Raw genomic sequence first — 22,336 nt, 5'->3', positions numbered from 1 at the left:
ATTTACTCTAGAATAATCTACTATACTCACAGATTTTCAATATATTGAGTCAAAAATCTCTAACTGCATAAAAATCCAAAATATTTTTAATGAAGGAAGAACTAGAACAGTTAAGCTCAAGGGAGGTGGATGGGCAAGGGAACCTCATTTAAAGACAAGGAATGAATTAAATTTTGGTTATTTTTTAAAAGATTAATGGAATAATAATTTCAAGAAGATCTTGTAAAATGATCTCAAAAGCTGCACTCTACATGCCTAAGACCTAAACCTGCAAAGATTTGGACAGGTAAATTTATACACTGAATAGGATTACTCACTGTGTAAAATTAATGCATACCTAAACCTTTTCCAGATTGGGGCCTAATTTTTTAAGGCCAGTAAGATTAGGAGCTATATCATAGTGTATTTCATGGTTACACACAGATTTATTTATCCACTATCTTAAAAAAAACAAAACACAAAACCTTCTGTCCAGAAAATTGCAAGGTCAGTAATAGTGAAACATTGTGATAGAATTCCACAAAATTGTAGGAAAACTTGCAAGTCCACAAGTCACTATAAAAGTAACTCAAAACCAACAGATTAATCAATATGCACACACATACCTTACCTAGATCTAAGGGGGAAAATGGACTAAAGTATTCTGGACTAATAGAATTCAAAGGCTTGTACTTTAAGAAACGAAAGGGGGAAGGGAGGAAGAAATTTATTTTCTTTTAAAAGTGGCTAAAATGAAATTTTACTATAAGATTCATTTGGTTATGTTAATATTATCATGAAGCACCTGATGCAAAGAAATGTTCTGTCTTAGTAAAACAATTTTATCAGTTTTTTAAAAAATACTTGAGAAACCACTAATAAGTCGTTTAAATTCCACAGAACTAAAATACTACTTAAAAATGTGCAGTGTCACAGTTACAGACAACAATTGATTCTTTTCAGAGTGCTGTTCCATGAATTCAGCAATGTTATTGCACACAAATTCATGCACCTGAAGCAGAAAATAAGGGTCTTTTAAATATTACGACTACATTATCTGACTTTATACTCTTATGTAATTTTAATACCAATTCCGCTTAATGAGCACTAGATTTTTTAAATTTTTCTACTTGACACACCAACAGGATCTCTCACAATGGGAAATGAACCTTAGTAGTAAAAGATTTTTATAGTGAAGTGGACATACTTCTAGGTATTTAAAAACATTAATTTTCTAGTGATTTGTTGGAAGCTGCTCTTTAAAGGAGCTTTAAAGGCTTTTAAGAACAATTCTATGAAAACAGCTTGATAAATCTAAAATCCTTGATTGGTTAGTGAAGGATGCTTCATATTCCGATTATAAATCTCTTAAACAATTAAACCATCGTTACTGAAATCAGGATTTTAAATAAACTCACGTCTATTAACTGTCCTTGTTTAGACAGGGTCAGTGAACGCAGATTGGAATTGAAGAGGAGGAGAAGGAAGGGAAATCAAGATAACCAGGATTTTGTGATTTTTAAGGAAGGATTTTGTGTTGCATAGCAGGGTGAGAAATAATTTAATCACAGGATATCGAGTATTTCCAGCTTTCCAGTGAGAGAGTATTAGTTTCTAGCCACTGGTGCTTCACAAAACATTGGATCTTAAAAGTTGTCATGGGTCCTATGACTAATCGCAAGTAACATCTTATTGTAATTTTCAATCCCTGATTTTCTTACATAATTCTTTTAACTTTACAGTGTCTTTGGTGCTTTACCATGAGGTTAGAAGAAAATAATAATCCAGCTATTACAACAATTTTTTAGCAGTGACACCACTATTGGGAAGTACAGTATATACCTTTCAGAAACATTTGAGTTTTCCTCCATTATGCCTCTTCCTGAGCAATTTTTAAAAAATCAAGACTACTGAATGAGGATTTAGTGAACTGCACTCCATTTTAAATATCCATAATCACATAAAAAGCCAAAAGCCATATATCCTGTTGTGCCTCTTTTATTCAGAATGTTTTGGAAAAAATATTGTAATGAACAATTGAGGGTACCGATCTGGACTTGCCTACTTTAAATAAGGTTTCTCCAAATCTAGGTTTAGTTATATTGAGTTAATAAATGTAAAGTCTTATTATGTGCACAAGATATATTAGTAAGTAAAGTACTCCTTTAAAGTTTCCTTTTTTTTATTTACTACAACTGATTTTGTTTACTGAAGTTTGTACAATGTGTTTAAAGTCATTGTATATGGAGAGTATTTTATTACCATACAGTTTTTATTTTTAAACGCTAATATGGAAAGAGTCCATCACTTTTGTCATGTAACTACATTCAGATGTTACACCATGTTGGTAACTTTTTGTTTGTTAATTTTTGTATGAGCACACCAGATGTGATGTTTTCTGTTGTCTCCTTAACACAGTTCTCCCATCTAGAAAATGGAAACAGTAACAAGTGCAAACAGCCTGAACTCTGGTCTCTCAAATTTGAAGTATTGGCAACTATTCAGACAAATCAGACAATCTTTTCTATTTTGAATCCCCTGCAATGCAGGATATATAGTAACCCCCGAAGTTCTCTAGAATATTTGGAATTCACTTAAATTAAAAAATCATTTGAGAGAAATTATCTGTCTATTCTGCTGCTGATGTATTGTTTACCAAGGTAATTCTCATTAATAGTGATACACATTTAAAATCTATGCATTTATGGGGTAAGAGTCAAACAGGTTTGATATTATTTTAAAAGGTGAACTTCAAGGCAGGAACCATGTCATCTTGTGTCTTGTAGAGCACCAAACATTTTAAAGTTTCAGCAATAAGAGGTTTGAACTGTACAAGGATAACCACCAAGGCTGAAAGAAATCTAGTTTTTAGATCAAAAGGTTTGGCCAAAGTAGCACAAGTTTCTTATTATTATTTCTTATTATTACTGATAATGCATTTGTATTTAGAGTTATTAAAAGTGACTAATCAAAGTTTTAAAAGACTAATATTTTTCTTTTATACATTGTAATTATTACTTTCAAAGTCCTCCCAATTCTGAATATTAATAGGCTTCCATGTACCACTCCATTGTCAAGAAATTAGGAAGTCAGTCATTTTAAGTAGAACCTACAAAGCTTGTGCACTCACTGCTTGCAGTGACTACATCCACTGCTATGCTGCTGTAATTACTGATGCCCATGCACATGCCAGGATATAAAACTATATTAAATAGGTCTTATTTCAAGTCAACTCAGCCCTGTTAGTGTCTGTTACCTTCAAAACTGGGAGAGAGCATTTGGCAAACTGAAAGGGGATGTACTTTCAGCCTTTTTAGAGGGCAGTGCTAACAACAACACAAGAGTGAAAACAAAAATTCACTTTCTAAAAAATGAAATCACCTTACAGTGTCCATTAAAAGCTTTCAAATTGAAACTCCAAGATACAACATAAAAGCTGTTCAGGTGTTTTAAAGCTTTTATCATCCAAAAGATACAGAAACAAAACACAGACACATTATGATGGTCATCAGTCTTTTTTTTAATGGGGGAAAACTGTATATTTCAATCTTGTTTAGATTAATACATAACCACCCAAAACAGGAACAAAATTGTAGAAAATATTTAATCTTAACTCCAAAAGTGGGTCTCCAACAAAATTGAGGGCAAATAAAATGTAGTCCATATATTTTAATAATCTGTATTTATTATAAATTACATTTTTCAGCAAATCCAGTATACATTTAAACAAGCTTCTCCCCTACAACCACAACATACCAGTAGGAACCCTTAAAATGTCAGTTAAACCTCAAGAATTCATTTCCTAGATTTCTCTTAAAAATAAATGTTTAAGGATAAAAATTCTGCAAACTTTTCCCTAATGTAACGACATTACACGGCAGTTAGAAATAAACTAGCTGCAATAAAGATGAATATATTCTGAAGCCTTGATCAGCTTTATTTCTTACTGAGGAAAAACTAGTAAAAACTTTAGTCGATTGAGCTGCCAAATGTACTAAAGGATATATTTTATTATTAAAATGTATGTTGTTTACCATTATGGTAAAGAAATGCATCTTTCTAGTGGAACAGTTTTAAATATCTACTTTCTAGGGCTAATTTCCTCAAAAAATATTTTGTTTGTGGAGAGGCAGACTTCATTTTACTTGACTTGATTTTGGGTTCTATCAACAATAGCAGCTCACTACCACCACCTGGAACATTCACCAATTGGTCAAACCAACTTCTAACTCAAGTATCCTAGTTTTAACCTACTAATTCTATAGCTCTCCAGTAACGTTCTGCATATCTGATCATAGTCTATTAGGGTGATCAATTATACTATGGAAAAGAAAAAAAGCAGTATAATTATGTTATTTAAGTCTCTTTCCTATAAAAAAATGAAAGTACTGCAAAACTGATCTCAAAATTAACCAGGAGAAAAACCCTTCAACAAAACGGAGAACTTTCAAGTTTGTTTTTTTTAATTTTATTTTAAGGATATAGATAGCACTTTAAAGGTTTCTAATGGAAGTGTTCAACCATACTTAACGCTACTGATGCAAGTGTCTGTCTATAAAGCACCATTTTTTTTTTTTTTTTTTTTGTAAATGATAAGAAACTTAAACATGTCTGCCATGCCATAAAATACATACTTGTACTTTTGAAAGAAGTTTGGAGCTTCAAAAAGTTTGGACCACTCTGCCTTACTCAGCAAAATTTCATCTGTGATAGCAAGACCTGAATTATAAAAACACATTTAAATCCTTTTCACACAGTTGATCCACACCAAGTATCCACAAAAACAGTCCATAAACTAAACAAAGGTTATTTCAAGTTAACTGCTAATTTGCTCTTTTTTAATCCAATGGTCGTCTCATCCAACAAACTTTGCTTCCAGTGGTATTTTATATGTATCGTCATCAGCTACTCAGTGTGTGTTGTTACAAAGTTTCTTACAAGCTTAATTGGACCAGACTATTGTATTGCAAAGCTCTACTACACCACCAGAGAATTTTATTCTCTTCTGGTTCTTGTTCACTTTCCTGGAATAAGGCTGAACATGCCGCAGAGGAAATGTGCTAAACCCACGAAGGAAAGGAAAAGGTTTTCCTTATAGGGCTTAAATCCTCTTTGGGATGAGGGTTACGTGTTGGGACAGATGACTGTCAGAAATGGGAAAGTGAGCACAACATCCTGATGAGAATTATCAGTATTTCCCCATGTGCATCAAGGCCTTGCCTGGCTAAGACTGTCTCAGTAAATGTCCTTTGACTGTCAGAAGGTTTAACTCAACTGAGGCAAGGTACCATTCTCCTAATTTTCTTAAACAGCTAAGCATCCTGCCTCCTTAGCACCACTAGCACATGCCAGCAAAGACGACAGAATTGCACTGTAGTCCTCCACATGGTAATGCAGACTGTAAGACCACTGGAACAGCCTAGAAAGAACCAATTGTCAGGGTATGATTCCCACTTACAGAGAATGCTACTTTCCAATTAATAACGATCAATTTCTGGAAGGAAGAAATGGATTATTTATAAATATTTATAAATATCCATTAAATTTCCAAGTTACAGACAAAATATGAAGTAAAGAAGACTGACTGATTCAGTTGCTTTAGGAAGGATGCTTGTTGTCGTCAACTAATTATTCCAAAACAATGTTGTGCCTATGATGGAATTATTTTAAAGTCTTTTGGAATATATAAGAGCATAAGATAATACTTACCTTGTTTAAACTCCTCAACCATGACCATCCGTGTAGAAACGGACACATTGTAGGTAGAGTTCTGCTGTGGGTATGCTGGTGTAATTATAGGCATAAGATGGTACCTATCACTGGGATTTACCTATATATAACAACAGCCAATCAGTTTTCTTCAAGCACACACAAAATAAAAAAATTTGGAATTCTCTCTTTGCTAAAATGAATCTTAAATTCCAATGTAACAAATGAGATCTTAGTATACAAATTAGACTGAACAACTGTGCACAGAAGTGGAGAATACTCAAGGATAACATCTTGTCTGCATATTCCTACAAGTAAATTACATTGTGGAAGTTATTCCAAACTCAAATGGAACAGAGAAGATCATAAACTATCAGCATGCCTCACTATCGATACTGGGTAGTTTTTAAAGCTAAAAATACCAACTGAAATAGATAAGTGGTGAATTTATTATTACATCTGCAATGGAAGCTAGCCTGTGATCATACTGAAACACGGGTACCTCATTACCACTTGAGCATCTTGGACACCTTCAGAGAAACAGCTGTGTTGAGACCCTTTGAAATATGATGTCTGATTTATTCCTATAACACTACTGAAAATAAAGAGCCAGTCTAAGAGGAAAGGCTCTGGGCATCCTGAGGGAAGTAGCTCTTGTGTTAACATATCCTTTATTAAAAAACAGCACATGGGGAAATAAAAGAAGGAAACAGCAAAGACAAAATCACATTTAAATAACGTTAAGCTAGTGATCTTGTGTTTTGTCAGGTTGTAAATTTGAAGTTAAGATTCAAACCCTGTCCTTAACTTACCCTGTTTTGTTTAGTTACTACAGCACATATGGTTCGTAACATCACACACTGACCTCAAACCCCTACAACAGGAACAATAGGGTGACTTAAGAACATTGTTTTAATCTTACTTTACATCACAACCCAGACGTTATTTAAATGTAGACTTTTGTCAAAGCAAGCGGAAAATGTATTTAAAAACATAGGTCATGCAGTACAGCTTTCAAGCCTATTGTGCTCACACTGGCTCTCTCTCTCCCCCCCTCCCCCCCGGAAGATGAACCCTAAGAACATTTCACTATTGGTGAAATACTACATTTCCTATTTGACAATACCCCCTATTTACACCCTAAATAATAATGGTTTTATGTTTAGCATAGGATGTTACTCTGAGTCCTTACACGTTTTTCAACTTTTAAAGTGAAAAATATAAATCATGAAGATGCTACGAAGTAGAGAGGTCAAAATTATGGTAACTGAAAGAAAGGCAAAGTTAGTTTTATTTATTTATTTATTTATTTAATATTTGTATTCCCCTTTGGTCCAAAACACAAAGGACATATTATTGCAAAATTTACAACAAATGTACCACAGCAGTTAAAATACAATTTTGAAAATAAGTTAATCAATCACCCAGACAGTGAAATGTCATAAAGAAGTGTGATCTATGTTCTAACAAATTGCTTTAGTGTATGTATCTATTTATATAAAAATTGTACAGGGAGCATTTAGCAAGCATTTATTTAGATCACTTACTGCTGAAGTTGGACAAAAAGCACAGTTACTAAAAAATCTGGAGTTTAGATGTAGTTTACAGAATGTGAACTAATTATGTTCTGCACAGTATGGAAGAATTATAGATGAAGTTACCAGAAAGAAAATGTAATATCCACACATTAAGTTCATTTATAATCTAAAAATAAAGTGTCCCTGGGTTTCTTTAAGCAGTTGATTTACTCTACTGTACAGTGTAATTTATACTGGGAAAAAATAATACACTAACCCTTGGGTCCCATACAGGCAAATTAAGATTGCATTCTTCTGGCTGTTTCAATAGCACTGGATTTGGCCATTCCCTGTTTAAAAAGATTGTAGCACTGAATAAGACTAACGGACATAATGACTTATTCTGTAAAACACACAATACTTTTGAATGTGATCCTTCTTCATTTTGCCCTCCTGGCACAGCATCAGATGATTTTTTTTTCTCTCTTGAAGTCAAGTCAGTCTACTGTTGGTTTTTAGTAGCTGAGCTAACGACTTTACATGGATTTATAACAATTTGCTCCAATGCATCAGCACAAAGCAGTTTGTGCCTCTTAATTAAGGGAATGAAAAAAACAAGTAGCTGTAAAGCAAACTTCTTTAAATTGCTCTTCAAATATACTCAGACTTTAAGGTCAGAAGGGACCATCCTGATCATTTAGTCTGACCTGCACATTGCAGGCCACAAAACCTTGACCACTCTTGTAATAGACGCATAACCTCTGGCTGAATTACTGAAGGAATCACCTCTGCAAAGATGTACTACTAATTCTGTCTTCATGCTAGTTCTGTTCATCGACAATCTAGAGAAGAAACTATCAGTTGTGACTATGGTACACTGCTGTATGATTAGTTACTATGAACTACATGCATTAAATTTAAAGGTTTTTCCCATCCAGATTATTTAAGAAAAAGCATGCCGAATGAAACACTTTCTAAATGAAATGCAACACTTCTTCTCTTCAAGATGCCCTTAACCCTACAGAACACCGCCAATTAAGAAGTACATTTAATAGTCTAATAGCCACCAACTAGGTTTTCTTTAAATTAGTATTATAAAAATGAGAGTTACCTGCAATGGGGTTTTGCAATATTTGTGCATTATGCTCTTGGGCACGGCACAGGATCAACAGTTTTTAAAGTCCTCACATAAAACTGGCAATGCATATGCTTTGAGTGTACAGTACCCTATAAACAGGGGGTTTCAATCAATCTGCTGAATCAGCATCATGTGACATGAGGTCAACAACTTTCTATTTAGGAATCAACCCCCTAAAAATACTAGAGACTATGAAGCCACGGACTTTCAGAAAAAGTGAACAGTAATAATGATCTTCATGTTAGCAAGTTAAAGCAGACATGCTGAATTTAGTATCTAGTTGTCATTTTGTACAAGGATTTTAGAAAGTCTCCCTCGACATCTCACACGAGGGAACACATAGCTCAAGGTTACAGATACAACCCTTCTGGAAAATTTTAGGCGACTATTCTCTCCAAGTTACATGTTTTGCCAAATTTACTTTGCATTTTAATGAACAATCCCCTTGCATACTACCACCATTCCTTTAATGTCTCAGAATATACAATAATTCTTCAACATTTTCGTGCTCTTTCTGATTTAGGACTATGCAAGGGTCAGATCTGAAAAGTAACAGAGGTCCTGAGTTACCACAAATGTTTTAAAACCTTCCAGTTAAAAATCTGCAAAATTTTGTTGTGTTTGTGGTTTTTTAAAAGGCTAAACAGTAGTATGTCATATAACCTTTAACAAAAGGCTATGTTGTCTAGCTCATCAGATAACACAATTCACTAACACGGAGGCAGCAATATACTTTGTAAACTACCAACTTAACCTGACACCAGCTGAAGAAATGCCATAGAAACAAGACTAAAATTCAGTGTCTACAAACAATTTTATTTTAGTGTAATCTAAAATTAAAACATACCATTTAGAAAATACCAAGAAAAATTTATGTACAAGAGTTGATGCTATTGCATTTGGATAAAGCTGGCAAGTTCTTGCTACTAACATAGCCCAGGAAACACCACCAAGGAAACCTAGTATATTGGAATAGATGTTGTGGCCTGTTGATGCAGGGGGGAAAAAGACAGAAGAAGAGAGTTAGTCATCATCATCGGTTGTCACTGATAAGAATTTATCGAGAACCTGTTTTCTGAGACTAAACTTACGTTTTGCCCACAGTTTGATAGCTCTCAGTGTTAACCTGAAGTTGTCGATGTTTGGTACTAGATGTAAAATTTCATCGGTTACCCTGCAACCTGGCCAACAGAAAGCACCTGTTACCTCTAATGGTTAACGATAAAGAATCTGCCCTCACCCCACCTTCAAATCTAACAAAGATCAGCACAACAAGAAATTACATTTCACACTTGGCTCACTTATGTTTTGAATGTGAAAAGGGTGTTTGCTTTTAATATATTTTCATATGCTTTTTATTATGTTGTACAGCAGCAGCATTTTGGGGAAGAAAGGATAATTCATATAAAAATTAGGGCTGTCAATTAATCGCAGTTAACTCACGCAATTAACTCAAAAAATTAATCACACTTAATCGCAGTTGTAATTGCACTTTTAAAGAATAGAATACCAACTGAAATTTTGGAAGTTTTTCTACATTTTCAAATAAATTGATTTCAATTACACCACAGAATACACAGTATACAGTGCTCGCTTTATATTATTTTTATTACTAATATTTGCACTGTAAAAATGATAAAGTGTTATTCAATTCACCTCCTACAAGTACTGTAGTGCAATCTCTATCATAAAATCGCAACTTACAAATGTAGATTTTTTTGTTACATAACTGCACTCAAAAACAAAACAATGTAAAACTTCAGAGCCTACCAGTCTACTCAGTCCTACTTCTTGTTCAGCCAATCGCTAAGACAGGCAAGTTTGTTTACATTTATGGGAGATAATGCTGCCTGCTTCTTATTTACGTCACCATAAAGCGAGAACAGGCGTTCGCATGGGCGTTTTGTAGCCGGCATTGCAAGGTATTTTACGTGCCAGATATGCTAAACATTCGTATGTCCCTTCATGCTTCGGCCATCATTCCAGAGGACATGCTTCCATGCTGATGACGCTCATTAAAAATAATACGTTAATTAAATTTGTGATTTAACACCTTATATAGTAGTCTTGGATGATGACTCAGCACATGTTCATTTTAAGAACACTTTCACTGTAGATTTGACAAAACACACGGACTGTACCAATGTGAGATTTCTAAAGATAGCTACAGCACGTGACCCAAGGTTTAAAAAACTGAAGTGCCATCCAAAATCTGAGAGGGACGAGGTGTGGAGCATTCTTTCAGAACTCTTAAAAGAGCAAAATTGCAGAAACTACAGAATCCAAACCACCAAAAAAGAAAATCAACCTTCTGCTGGTAGCATCTGACTCAGGTGATGAAAATGAACATGCGTCAGTCCGCACTGCTTTGGATTGTTTTCAAGCAGAACCAGTCATCAGCATGGATGCCTGTCCTCTGGAATGGTGGTTGAAGCACAAAGGGACATATGCTAAACATTCGTATCTGGCACATAAATACCTTGCAATGCTGGCTACAAAACTCCCATGTGAACGCCTGTTCTCACTTTCAGGTGACATTGTGAACAAGAAGCGGGCAGCATCATCTACTGCAAATGTAAACAAACTTGTTTTTCTGAGCAATTGCCTGAACAAGAAATAGGACTGAGTGGACTTATAGGCTCTAAAGTTTTACATTGTTTTGTTTATGAATGCAGTTATTTTTTGTACATAATTCTATATTTGTAAGCTCAACTTTCATGATAAAGAGATTATACTACAGTATTTGTATTAGGTGAATTGAAAAAACACTTTGATTTTTACAGGGCAAATATTTGTAATCAAAAATAAAAATACAAAGTACACTTTGTATTCTGTGTTGTAATTAAATCAATGTATTTGAAAATGTTAAAAACATCCAAAAATAAATGGTATTATACTATTGTTTAACAGTGCCATTTATTGCACTATTCATTTTTTTAATCGCTTGACAGCCCTAATAAAAATTAATACAACATACAAAAAGGGTGGTACCTGCATAACAGCAGTGTACAAACACAACAGAAATATGAAGAACAGAGATGTTGCACACAGACTTCTTATAACTAGGACCAGATTTTTATGCAATTCATTGCTACGGAATTTGACATAAAATTGGACTGCAGAATATCAACAATAGTGTTGAAAAATTAAGCTTATAGCCCTGATGGTTGTGAAATCTTCCAAACATGAACCGTTGCAGTGGTGAGTTTGTAAAGGAACAGCATCAAACAGCTCAGAGATATAAACTATACCATTAACTCAATGGAGTACCAACTCTAAAGCTTATGGATGCATTATAGTACTAACTTTAACAGCTTCACCGATTTTAGCAAAACTTCTCCAGTTAACGTATGGTGGCAACTATTGCTGTTTAACTCAGGGAGACAGCTAGTTGGTGGGAGCCAGGAGTTCAGGGCCCCTTCCCAAGACATTTCACACAAGCAGAAGGCACAATGGTGCTGAAAATTTGAAGGCCAAATAAAACTGACTTTAATAGAACAAGGAATACTGTCCTGATTACATTTTTATTCTGTACTTAACTGAATAAAATGCCTACTTTTTAAATTTACTTGAAGCAGTCAGAAGTTCCAATTTGCCACAGAAACCAAAGAGCCCTCACTTCAGTTTTTATGCCTATTTTGTGACAAAACATGTGACCCTGAGTACAGAGTTGCAACACAGTTGCATTATATAAAAATGCAATTTTCATCTACACTTACATTTTGAGATGTCAATGAAAATGCTTATTTCACACCTCAGAAGTTAGATCAACTATAAAAACTTGCCAAATTTACTGAGGGTCTGACAGGACCCGGCAAGTAATCCTGATACTAGATAGCCCTCAAATCAGTAGTGTTTTGACATTCCTATTTTGCCATGGAAGAGACTGCTATATTTATTTATTTCATGTATAAGTGGCTAGTGCTCTTGGTGAGAAATCCACAACCAACCCAATTTCAAGTTTCTAGGCTTTGATGTTTCAGATATGATTTGACAAGAAGGCAAAAGAATCTGACTAACAAAAAGAACAGCCAATTTTTCAAAATGTCATAATAGTATTGGCTTGGACAAGTTACTTTAAATCTAGGCAAGTTGAGCCACCATGAGTTCACTTAAACTTTGCAACTCAGCTACATACCTATTGAACTGCCTCTCCTCCGCACACACCACTTGAAACTAACTTGACAGAGAAATGGATACTTAAAAATTCAAAGTTGTATACATACCGTTAAGACTTCGTATGCATCTAATGTCTAAATTTTTAAGTAGGCTATCATCTCGAAGGTCCAAATCCTCAGGAATAGTTTGCAGTGCTAATCTTGCAAACAAAATATCAATCTAAAAAAATTTAAAAAAAAAAACAAAAATTGACTTTTAACCCTCAATCAAGTTATTTAGTGCATTATTTTAATCAAGTTTTCTACCATGAAGAAAAAGCACTTATTCCCTTTAGGGTAATAAATCTCTTTCCACAAACTAAATGGCCTAAGCCTGAATGTGTTTACCCCTAATAAGTGTTAAAAGAAATGCTCTCAGCATCCCCCCTGCTTCCTATGATATTACCTCAAAGTCAACTCTAGGATGCAAGAAACGACCCAATTCATCTAATCTGAGGTTGAATAGGGAAACCGGTCAGAGTCAGTTTTCCTTGCAAATACTACTGAATTGCAGAAAAGAAGTGAATAATTTGCCTGGCACTGAACTTGCTGAAGCTTACATGTTACTAATTAAGGCTATTGATTTGTCATGGCTATAATTCCCGTGACTTTTAAACTTTTTTTGTTTGTTTAAACAGAAAAAAGTCACGGTCTGAAATCCTGGCAAACCATCAAATGAATAAGTTTGCATGGTTTGTTTAAAAAGACACGAATTTGGCACTATATGTAGTGTTGTGGCATACATATTTTCAGCGTGTTTAAACTGTAAGTATTATTAAATAGATTTGATAAAAGATCTCTGGAGGCAGCAGAGGTGGATCATCATCAATAAAGGAAGCTGATGGGTTGATAGGTGGTCAGAGAGGAGACTACTTTTAAGGGATGTAAACCACTCACTCCTGTTTTTTCAGTAACTAAACTGAAAATACCATACCTAAGATATAAATCTAGCAAACTATCTTTTACAAAATACTATTTTCTCTGTTTTTAATACATCTTATCTTGATTACAATTGCTTGTGTCCATACAATATCATCCCCTAACAACCAAAAGTCCTGTAATTTGTAAGGAATGGTGCTGAAAGACCATGAATTTCTGGAAACCCCCACCATCTCTGTTAAGAGCCCTAGAAAAAGGCAACCACCACGCGCAAAAAGTTGTGTTTCATTAAAGTAGGTAAGCAGAAAGGGAGAAACCAAAAGACCAAGGCAAAGACAGGAGCTGGCAGTGTTGTTCGTAGTAGAGTGAAAATATTGGGACCAAAAGGATCACCTTAATTTTTGAAGTAATTTTGAGTTTGAAGACTGGACAATTAAGGGTTAATTTTTGCTAGTACTAATTAAAAAAAAACATAACAATTTTTCATTGACTTGCAGACAAAGAGTACTCTATTAGTACTAATACTTGCAACATTCAAAAGGTAGCTTTGTCTGATCAGCAGTTCACACAAGCAGGCCCCTTGACATATAACTCTAATAGGAATTACACACACATCATGGGGAACCTTAGAAGTGTTAACGTTTTGATTATGATTATAGTAAAACAAGACTCAAAGACAGCTGGCTAAACCTTACCTCTATCCCATCAAAACACAGTTTGATAACTGGGACAAATGCCTCTTCAACAGCCTGGAAAAATAAACATTCAGTATTATTTTCAACATGGAAAAGAGTATCCACAAATAACACAATGACAAATTTAAATGATTACTTCGGCATTAGAATTTATATTGACATTTCTTCTCCTTCAGACTCAAAATGATTGCAATAAATAGAAGTAACTGACAAAACTTAATACACAATAGAAGTTGGATGCTACCATTTTAATAGATAAGTTGTGGCTATTTTCAGTTTATGTGAACTAAAACCGTGGCGTGAATCTTGTGGGATTTGACTGTAGTCTTTCCTACTCTTAACAGATGTAAACCACTTTTGCTTTACTTATTCTGTTCACTAATTTTACATCATCATTTGTGTCCTAACAACTCTTTGTTAGAGGACCAACATACCCTTAAGTCTTTTACTTCTTCCTGTAGTTTCAGTTTTTCATAAAATGAGGTGAAAAAGTCGCTCCTGTCAACATGCCTTGGTGCAACACATAATGCATCAATATCAGCTCCTAAAACACATGTTCATAAACACCATGAGGCTACAGACACTCTATACAAATACACAGAGAATACTAGCAATAGCCTACAACATAACATTCTAGCAACAAAGGAAAATGCAACAGTCATCCTTCATACAGCTATAATCTAAGTACAAGATATTTCAAGATGTGCTCCAAAAGTAACAATGAATGTGTCTTTTTACAACCACTGGACACATTGAAAATACCTACATATATATCTCTGGTAAGGGAGGTTTACAAAAGTTTTCAGTAACTGTACATTAAAGCCCCGAGAATCCAGATATACCCATTCCTCGTACAAAAAAATTATATGCATCTCTGTGACTTCAGCCCTTCTCCCTCCCAGACCTTGAACAGAAAGGGTTCAAGGTATCTTATTTTGAACTGATTCTCCCTCCTTTTAAGGCATTATATGAAATTACATACTTACCATAGCCACATGATGCTTCAAAACCAAAGTAACATTTCTAATGTCTTACCTATGACATTTTATAAATACTTCATTAGGTCAGATATATAATTTTTTTCATAATTAGCAAGGTAAATTTTACCTTTTGTGTGCACCCCTAGTCGGTAGGATCCAAACGTAAAAATTTTTCCTCCAACATTTTCTATTACGGATTGTGGAAGATTCTAATGGAGCAAATATACAACTAGTTATTTTATAAGCAAAGTATATTCAGACAATGGACAACAGTTACAAGAGAACATAACAATGCAAACAGAAGTAATTCAGAAAATAGATGTTAAATTGCATAGATTAAAGCTTATTCCTGTTAGGACAGTTTGTTCTCATTTTAAATAAATACACCAACACCCAGAAGTTATCCAATCAATTCTAGGTCACAATAATGGAATTTGGTGGCAGACAAAGGTAATAATTTGACACTCAGGAACCATGCATATGACGTGACAAATATATATACACTATAGTGCTAGAAATTCGATTACACTAGTTGTAATCATTTGGTTACCTGTGAATCAACAGTCAAAAGACAGTTTCTAGACACGGGGTGTTCTGCTTAAGCTTGCTGTAGTAACTTATTTAGCACATTTGAGACAGAGAGGAACTTAGTCTATTGCATAAAGACTGAGGTGTATCTAATCTGGTATGCATGAAACCATTAATTATGTTTACAATATTATACGGTTATTTCCTTCAACTGTGATTTACTTCTAGGAAACTTACTAAATATAAATGTATCCAAGACAAAAATCATCAAGATGGGCAAGTATAATATTTAAAACTACCAAATCCATGCAACCTAAGCCCCACTTGCCAATTTTGGTTTTAAAATAAAAGTGAAAAATGAATGTAAAGGTTTTCCCCTTCTGTTTAATGTGTGAGTAGACATTCACACAAGGAAAACCTAACTATACAGAGAAAACAGTAAAATCAATTACACACAAAGTAAGTTGAAAAAAGGCTTTTAGTTATAGTAATCTTTGGTCTTAAATATATTATGTAAAAATTCACATAGAAATGTGATTTTCAAGTTCATATCTCTAAGAACTTGAAAATGAGAGCAGCTTAAAAAAATATGGCCTGACAATTTAAAAGAGTGTTTTAAAAAAATTTAAAAACCCATTATTGCGCTAAGAAAGTAACAATGAAAATAGTAATTAGGTGTCAATTTAAATAAGTTCTGAAGAGTTAAACTTCATAGGAAAAGTTAAAATGGCTCAATGTAAACAATAAGATCTTATATTTTGCTCTACCTATCAAAATATATTTATCTGTCTCAAAAGAACTTTATTACTCCCGATCACAGGTTCAAATGACCAAACAAAACTATGTTGATAATTAAGCTTGAAGTTAAAATTCAGTTTTTAATAAGAATATATAATAAATTCCAATCCCACTTTAATAGATGAATAGCTCCCCCCTCCGATTTGAAAATTAAGCAGCAGCTAAAGATAAATCTCTCCACATCCATTAACACAGACGTTTCAGTCTTGCACACCTATCTAGTAAGTGTTTACTAGAAGTGACATCAAGAACATCCAGAAAGAAATGAATCTTACTTTTATTTTCTAGTGAGATAAGACTCAACAGATTAAGTGAAATACATCTCTTGAACTAGGAATACATGCTAGAATTATCTTGTATGCAAGAAATTTTAATACAAGTAACTCTACAAGGAAAATACATCCATACCTTGATTTCACTGATTTCCTGTATCCATTCCTTTACCAGATTATTTAACTTCCCCAAAATTAGAATCCTGTATTGATACATGAGAATTCAAAAATAATAAAATTATAGCAAACTAATTGCTTTATTAAGATTTTGATCACCATTACAATAAAAAGTTAAATAGAGCACATTGGAAGTCTAACAGCAGCAGATCTTATCTGTTTTAATACAGCTACAGAAATGAATACAGTCTGCAAATATTTCCACTATTTTTGTTACTCCAGTTGAACAAACAAATATCTCGTAATCTGAGCCAATAAGGGCTCTTTGGGATACATGTATGCATGAACTGTACACACATTTTAAGCGTGTACTTCCCAAAGATGTGAACTTTCTATCATTTGCTCAGGTTCACATGTTTTTTGCAGTAATGAACAGTAGAAAGACATAAGTTTCAGAAAGTTTTAACAGGAAATGTATAGAGGAAAGTAAATGGGACTAATACATAAACTAACACTGCCAAATGCAAAGACTAGCCTTAACTTAGGGACACTAAAAAACTGTTAGAGCTCTGCATTCTGAGGGATTTCTCACTGATTCCTACTGTTGAGAAAAAAGAGTCCAGACACTTTCAATAAGGTTAATTATTAATTTTGAAAACTAAATTTAAACATGATTTTTCATTACACTGAAATACTCTTTAAATTAATATTAGAAAGCAACTACTGCAACATTCACTCACCTGCGCTGCAGTTCCTCCTCTTCTTCAAACACACCGAAGGGCTTTAGGGTATCAATTAATTTCTGGGTAAGTAGACAGTCAATCTCCTTGGGGGCAGCCAAACTGATAGGTGAGGTAATGCCATAATGCTTCTGTAGCTGTTGTGTTTGTTGTGATCCCTGGGTTGTAACTGGACTAAAAAATAATTAGATAAAATTACTGTCAGAAACATGAAAGAAAATAGCAGAAGTTGTCATCATCGAATAACCAGCACAAAGACAGATCAATGAAAAAACAGGATAAATCTCTTATTTGCAGCCATTATATCACATAACCAGAATAAGTTGTGACTTTAAGGTGAGTTTATGTAATGATTTTAATCTACTCTTGATCAAGGTGTGATCGTTACTGTGAAAAGTTACTATAAAATGTCACCTTACTCAGATCTGGTCCCTAAATATTTTGGTTTACAACTAACTTATGTTGATTTTAAAAGTAATGTACATGTCCACCAGTATAATTACATCGATTTTAAAACAATTGTAATTAAACCAGTGCAATTTGCGTGCATGGACAAGGCCGCAGTGATGTTAAGAATGCGAGAAATTTGCCATCAGGAACAGTTTTAAGATGATAATGTATTTCAGAATCAGGGAAAAAAATACAACTTCAGAAGAATTCTAAAAAACAAAATCAAGAACCAATTAATTAAATTTGAGCTGATTATGTAAAACAGTTAATTTAAAAGAAGATCTAGTTTTATTAGATACAGAAATTGTTTGATAATTGACCTATAAAGAAAATCCTGAAATATATAACCATCCTTGAGTGCAGATGACTGAAGTTCCTTAAAAACAGTCATTCAGATTAAAATTAGTGAACAGAATTAATATTTTTGACCAAAAATGGTCATATCTAAAAAACAGAACAATGAGTAGCGAAAAGATGTTTTGACTAAAATATTATTCTCAAGAACACATGAGCAAGACAAACAGCAGCTCAACAGCAGACTTCAGGAACTCTTATTTAGAAGCCAAAAAGTTGACAGGCTACAAGAGGTACACTAACATTTTTGTTAAGTATTTAGCCATCAAATTTCTCTGGATATGATTAACTTCTTCCAGCTTATATTACAGTAAAGTTGACAGCATCCACTAAAGTTAAGTTGCAATATGTTTTCCCTTACAGCCCAGCCCCCATGTTCCCTCCTTTTCCAATTGCTCATAACTTGAGAAATGAACGTTTGCATTGAAAGTTTTCCTTGGTTCACTTCAGCACAAGTTAATTTTTGAAACAGTAAGCTAAATGTTTGGGAAATGTTACACAGGTAGAACTCAAACAGTTTCATCAAACGTTTTACACTTGCATAACCAGACAATGACTACAAGTTTGATCAAAATTGATTTGTACAGGTCTCACTGAAATCTAAGAAAAAAGCCCACCCTGAAGGAAACTGTTTGTGGGTTTGAAATTATGAGCATTGAAAGTTTACTCACATATGCATATAGAATTTTCAGATAGGACTATTTGCTTCGTCTACAGTTTCAAACAGGGATTCTCAATCTATGCCACCATGCACAACGCTACAACCAGCCATAATTTTTTGCTGCCAATTACGTAGATCACATTCCAAAATCATTTGCAGCCACAATTTCTAATTTTATAAATCTAAAATATAAAGTAACAGTTTAAAAAAATTTTAAGTACTGATAGGTTGGAGGATGAGAAGAACAAAGAATGAATAGTGGTGCATGCAGGAGAAAGGGAAGCATGAAGAATTGTAACAGGGGCTAGTAACAGTAGCAGGAAAAAAGCCTGAGTCAGCTTGGAGTGGGTACTGTCAGCAGAGTACCTCCACACACAAAAGCTCTCTCCTAAATCATCATTTTTACCAGATGACTGGAGGATAGCTAATGCAACACCTGTTTTTAAAAAGGTGTTCCAAAGGCAATCCTGACAGCTACAGGCCTCTAAGACTAACTTCAGTACCAGGCAAATTGTTTGAACCTATAGTGAAGAACAGAATGATCAGACACAAAGGAGCACCATTACGTTGGGGAAGAGTCAACACAGCTTTTGTAAAGGGAAATCATGTCTCACCAATCTATTAGAATTCTTTGAGGGATTCAACAACCATGATCCAGCTGAAATAGCATACTTGAACTTTCAGAAAGCTTTGAAAGGTCCCCCAGCAAAAGCTCTTTAGCAAAGTAATCAGTCATGGGCTAAGAGGGAAGGCCCTCTTATGGATCAGTAACTGGTTAAAAAGACGAAACAAATGGTAGGAATAAATAATCAGTTTTCACAATGGAAAGCAGAAATAGTAGGATTCCCCCAAGGATATGTACTGTGACTAGCACTGTTCAACATACTCATAAATGACCTGGAAAAGGGGGGGAGGGGGGTAAAGAGTGAGGTAGCAACGTTTGCAGACAACACAAAATTACTCAAGATAGTTAAGTCCAAAGCGGACTGAGAAGAGTTACAAAGCGATCTCACAAAACTGGGTGACCAGGCAACAACAACAAAATCACAGATGAAATTCAGTCTTGATAAATGCAAGTAACGCATATTGGGAAAACAATCCCAAATATATATACAAAATCATGGGGTCTAAATTAGGCATTACCAGACATGAAAGAAATCTTGGAATCATCAAGGATAGTTGTCAAAAACAGCTACTCAGTGTACAGCAGCAACCAAAAAAGCTAACAATGTTAGGAACCATTAGAAAAGGGAGAGAAAATACGACAAAATATCATGCCACTATATAAATCCCTGGTATTCCCACATCTTGAATACCGTGTGCAGTTCTGGCTGCCCCATCCCAAAAATATATTAAAACTGAAAAAGGTAAAGAGAAGGGCAACAAAAATGATTAGGGGAATGGAACAGCTTCCATATGAGGAGAGATTAAAAAGACTGGGATTATACAACTTCGAAAAGAGAGAATATGATGGAGGTCTATAAAATCATGAATGTGTGGAGAAAGTGAAGAGAGAAGTGTTATTTACCCCTTCATATAACACAAGAATCAGGGGTCACCCAATGAAATGAATAGGGAGCAGGTTTAAAACAAAAAAACGATGTGCTATTTCACATAACAGTCAATTTGTGGAACTCGTTGACAAAAGGTGATCTGAAGGTCAAAAATGTAACGGGCTCCAAAAAAGAATTAAGTAAGTTCATAGAGGATAAGTTCATTGATGGCTATTAGGCACGGTAGTCAGAGACTCAACCCATACTTTAGGTGTCTTTAAACCTCTGAACTGCCAGGACCTGGAAGTGGACAACAGGGGATGGATCACTCCATAAGCCCCCCTGTTCTGTTCATTCCCTCTGAAGCATGTGGCACTGGCCACTGTCAGTAGACAGAATATTGAGCTATACGCACCGCTGGTCTGACCCACATGGTCATTCTTATGTTGTCATAGTGATGCAGGCAGGAGTCACACTGCTGTTGGTCTTCAGACTGGCTGCAGCATCCCTGCTTCTCAGCCTCCTGTTCCCTGTTTTCAGGTAGGCTGGAGACCAGTCCAAGAGGCAGGATACCTTAGCCACTACTATGCCAGTAAAGGGCTCTCTGTGTAGGAGTCCTCATGCGACCCCACTGTGGAGTCAGCATTGAGAAGGGCAGCATAAATTGTTTTACCTGGTGTTTGTGGGTGGGAGAAGTAGCCTTAATTGGAAGCTCCAACTTCAAACTCAGAGGAGACCAGGATCTTCAGTCACAAGAGGTCCCGACAAGCAAGGGGCATGTGATTTCGTGAAACTGGAAAAGTTTTCCTGATAATTAGATGTATTGCCTGGACCAGTAAGCATTGGGTACATTTTTCAAGCTTAGTATTTGATCTACAGAGTAATGGAGCGTTTAGGCTCTGATGCAGAGAATGGTTTAGCAATCTGCTCATCACATTTGGCATCATGTGCTCACGGAAGTCAAGGTTAAAGTCTTGTAGACAATACTGGCTCTGGCCTTCATTCTTAAATTATATAAATTGAGTTCCATGCAGTTTATTGCATGGATAGTATTATTCCCACAAGACCTTTAAAAAAAAAAAAAAAAAAGAGTAAAGCCCTGTCCTTTCTGTATGGACATTGAAGAGTCTATCATGGATGTTGTAAGAACAGGAACCTGCTCCAGGGGTACTGTACAATCCTCCAGCTCTCCACAACTGTTACATCTGATGCTCTAGTTCGCAGCTTTCCTCCACTGGAGAAACTGGTGCATAAGCATCACATGTTACAATATACTGTTTTTATCTGGGACACATTTAATAAGGAGAACTTTAGTGGGACATCTCCCAGGAAACTGACCTAGCCTAATTACCTTTTATTATCATGATTTGTCTCAGTTGGGACAGTATTAGTAACAGTAAACTTTCAGGAATAAAATTAATCCAAATCTTGATGAATTTTGGGGCGTGCTGAAAGATCCTCCTCTTCAGTAAAACACTTCTACCATAACTAGCAAGATGATTAATACCCTGCAAGCAGTCTCTCCCAGGAGTACAGCAGGAGCAGAAATCTCGAAGTTCACTAGGGATTTTCACCATGCTGATTTAGTTTATAGTGTTTAAATACTACAACAATAAATACTAAAGAAAATCCCAAGGCCTTGCCTCCACTAGAGAAGTCAACAGTTAAGTGATCTGTTACTGCAGGGGTTCTCAAACTGGGGGTCGGGACCCCACAGGGGGTTGCGAGGTTATTACATGGGGGGGGGCATGAACTGTCAACCTTCACCCCAAACCCCGCTTTGCCTCCAGCATTTGTAATGGTGTTAAATATATAAAAATGTTTTTTAAATTTTTTAGGGTGGGGTGTCACACTCAGACTTGCTATGTG

General features: G+C 35.0%; 1 protein-coding gene across 2 annotated transcripts in view; it reads right to left on the bottom strand.

Moving 5' to 3' along the window:
• Nucleotides 1–22,336, bottom strand: part of PAPOLA (poly(A) polymerase alpha) — a 96,581-nt gene that overhangs the window by 49,840 nt on the left and 24,405 nt on the right. For both annotated transcript variants that reach the window (XM_048855195.2, XM_048855194.2), the window contains exons 2-12: nucleotides 17,510–17,683; nucleotides 16,789–16,855; nucleotides 15,182–15,263; nucleotides 14,509–14,618; nucleotides 14,075–14,128; nucleotides 12,570–12,681; nucleotides 9,435–9,524; nucleotides 9,191–9,329; nucleotides 7,483–7,555; nucleotides 5,689–5,809; nucleotides 4,614–4,698 (exon numbers count right to left, since the gene is read on the bottom strand). In XM_048855195.2, the coding sequence (XP_048711152.1) occupies nucleotides 4,614–4,698; nucleotides 5,689–5,809; nucleotides 7,483–7,555; nucleotides 9,191–9,329; nucleotides 9,435–9,524; nucleotides 12,570–12,681; nucleotides 14,075–14,128; nucleotides 14,509–14,618; nucleotides 15,182–15,263; nucleotides 16,789–16,855; nucleotides 17,510–17,683 (1,107 nt within the window). The remainder of the gene's footprint in view (nucleotides 1–4,613; nucleotides 4,699–5,688; nucleotides 5,810–7,482; nucleotides 7,556–9,190; nucleotides 9,330–9,434; nucleotides 9,525–12,569; nucleotides 12,682–14,074; nucleotides 14,129–14,508; nucleotides 14,619–15,181; nucleotides 15,264–16,788; nucleotides 16,856–17,509; nucleotides 17,684–22,336) is intronic.

The sequence above is a fragment of the Caretta caretta genome, chromosome 6 (genome assembly GCF_965140235.1).
Source record: "Caretta caretta isolate rCarCar2 chromosome 6, rCarCar1.hap1, whole genome shotgun sequence".
NCBI classification, from domain to species: domain Eukaryota; kingdom Metazoa; phylum Chordata; order Testudines; family Cheloniidae; genus Caretta; species Caretta caretta.
The sequence above is the reverse complement of the archived record's forward strand: the minus strand, read 5'-3'. Positions and strand labels throughout refer to the sequence as shown.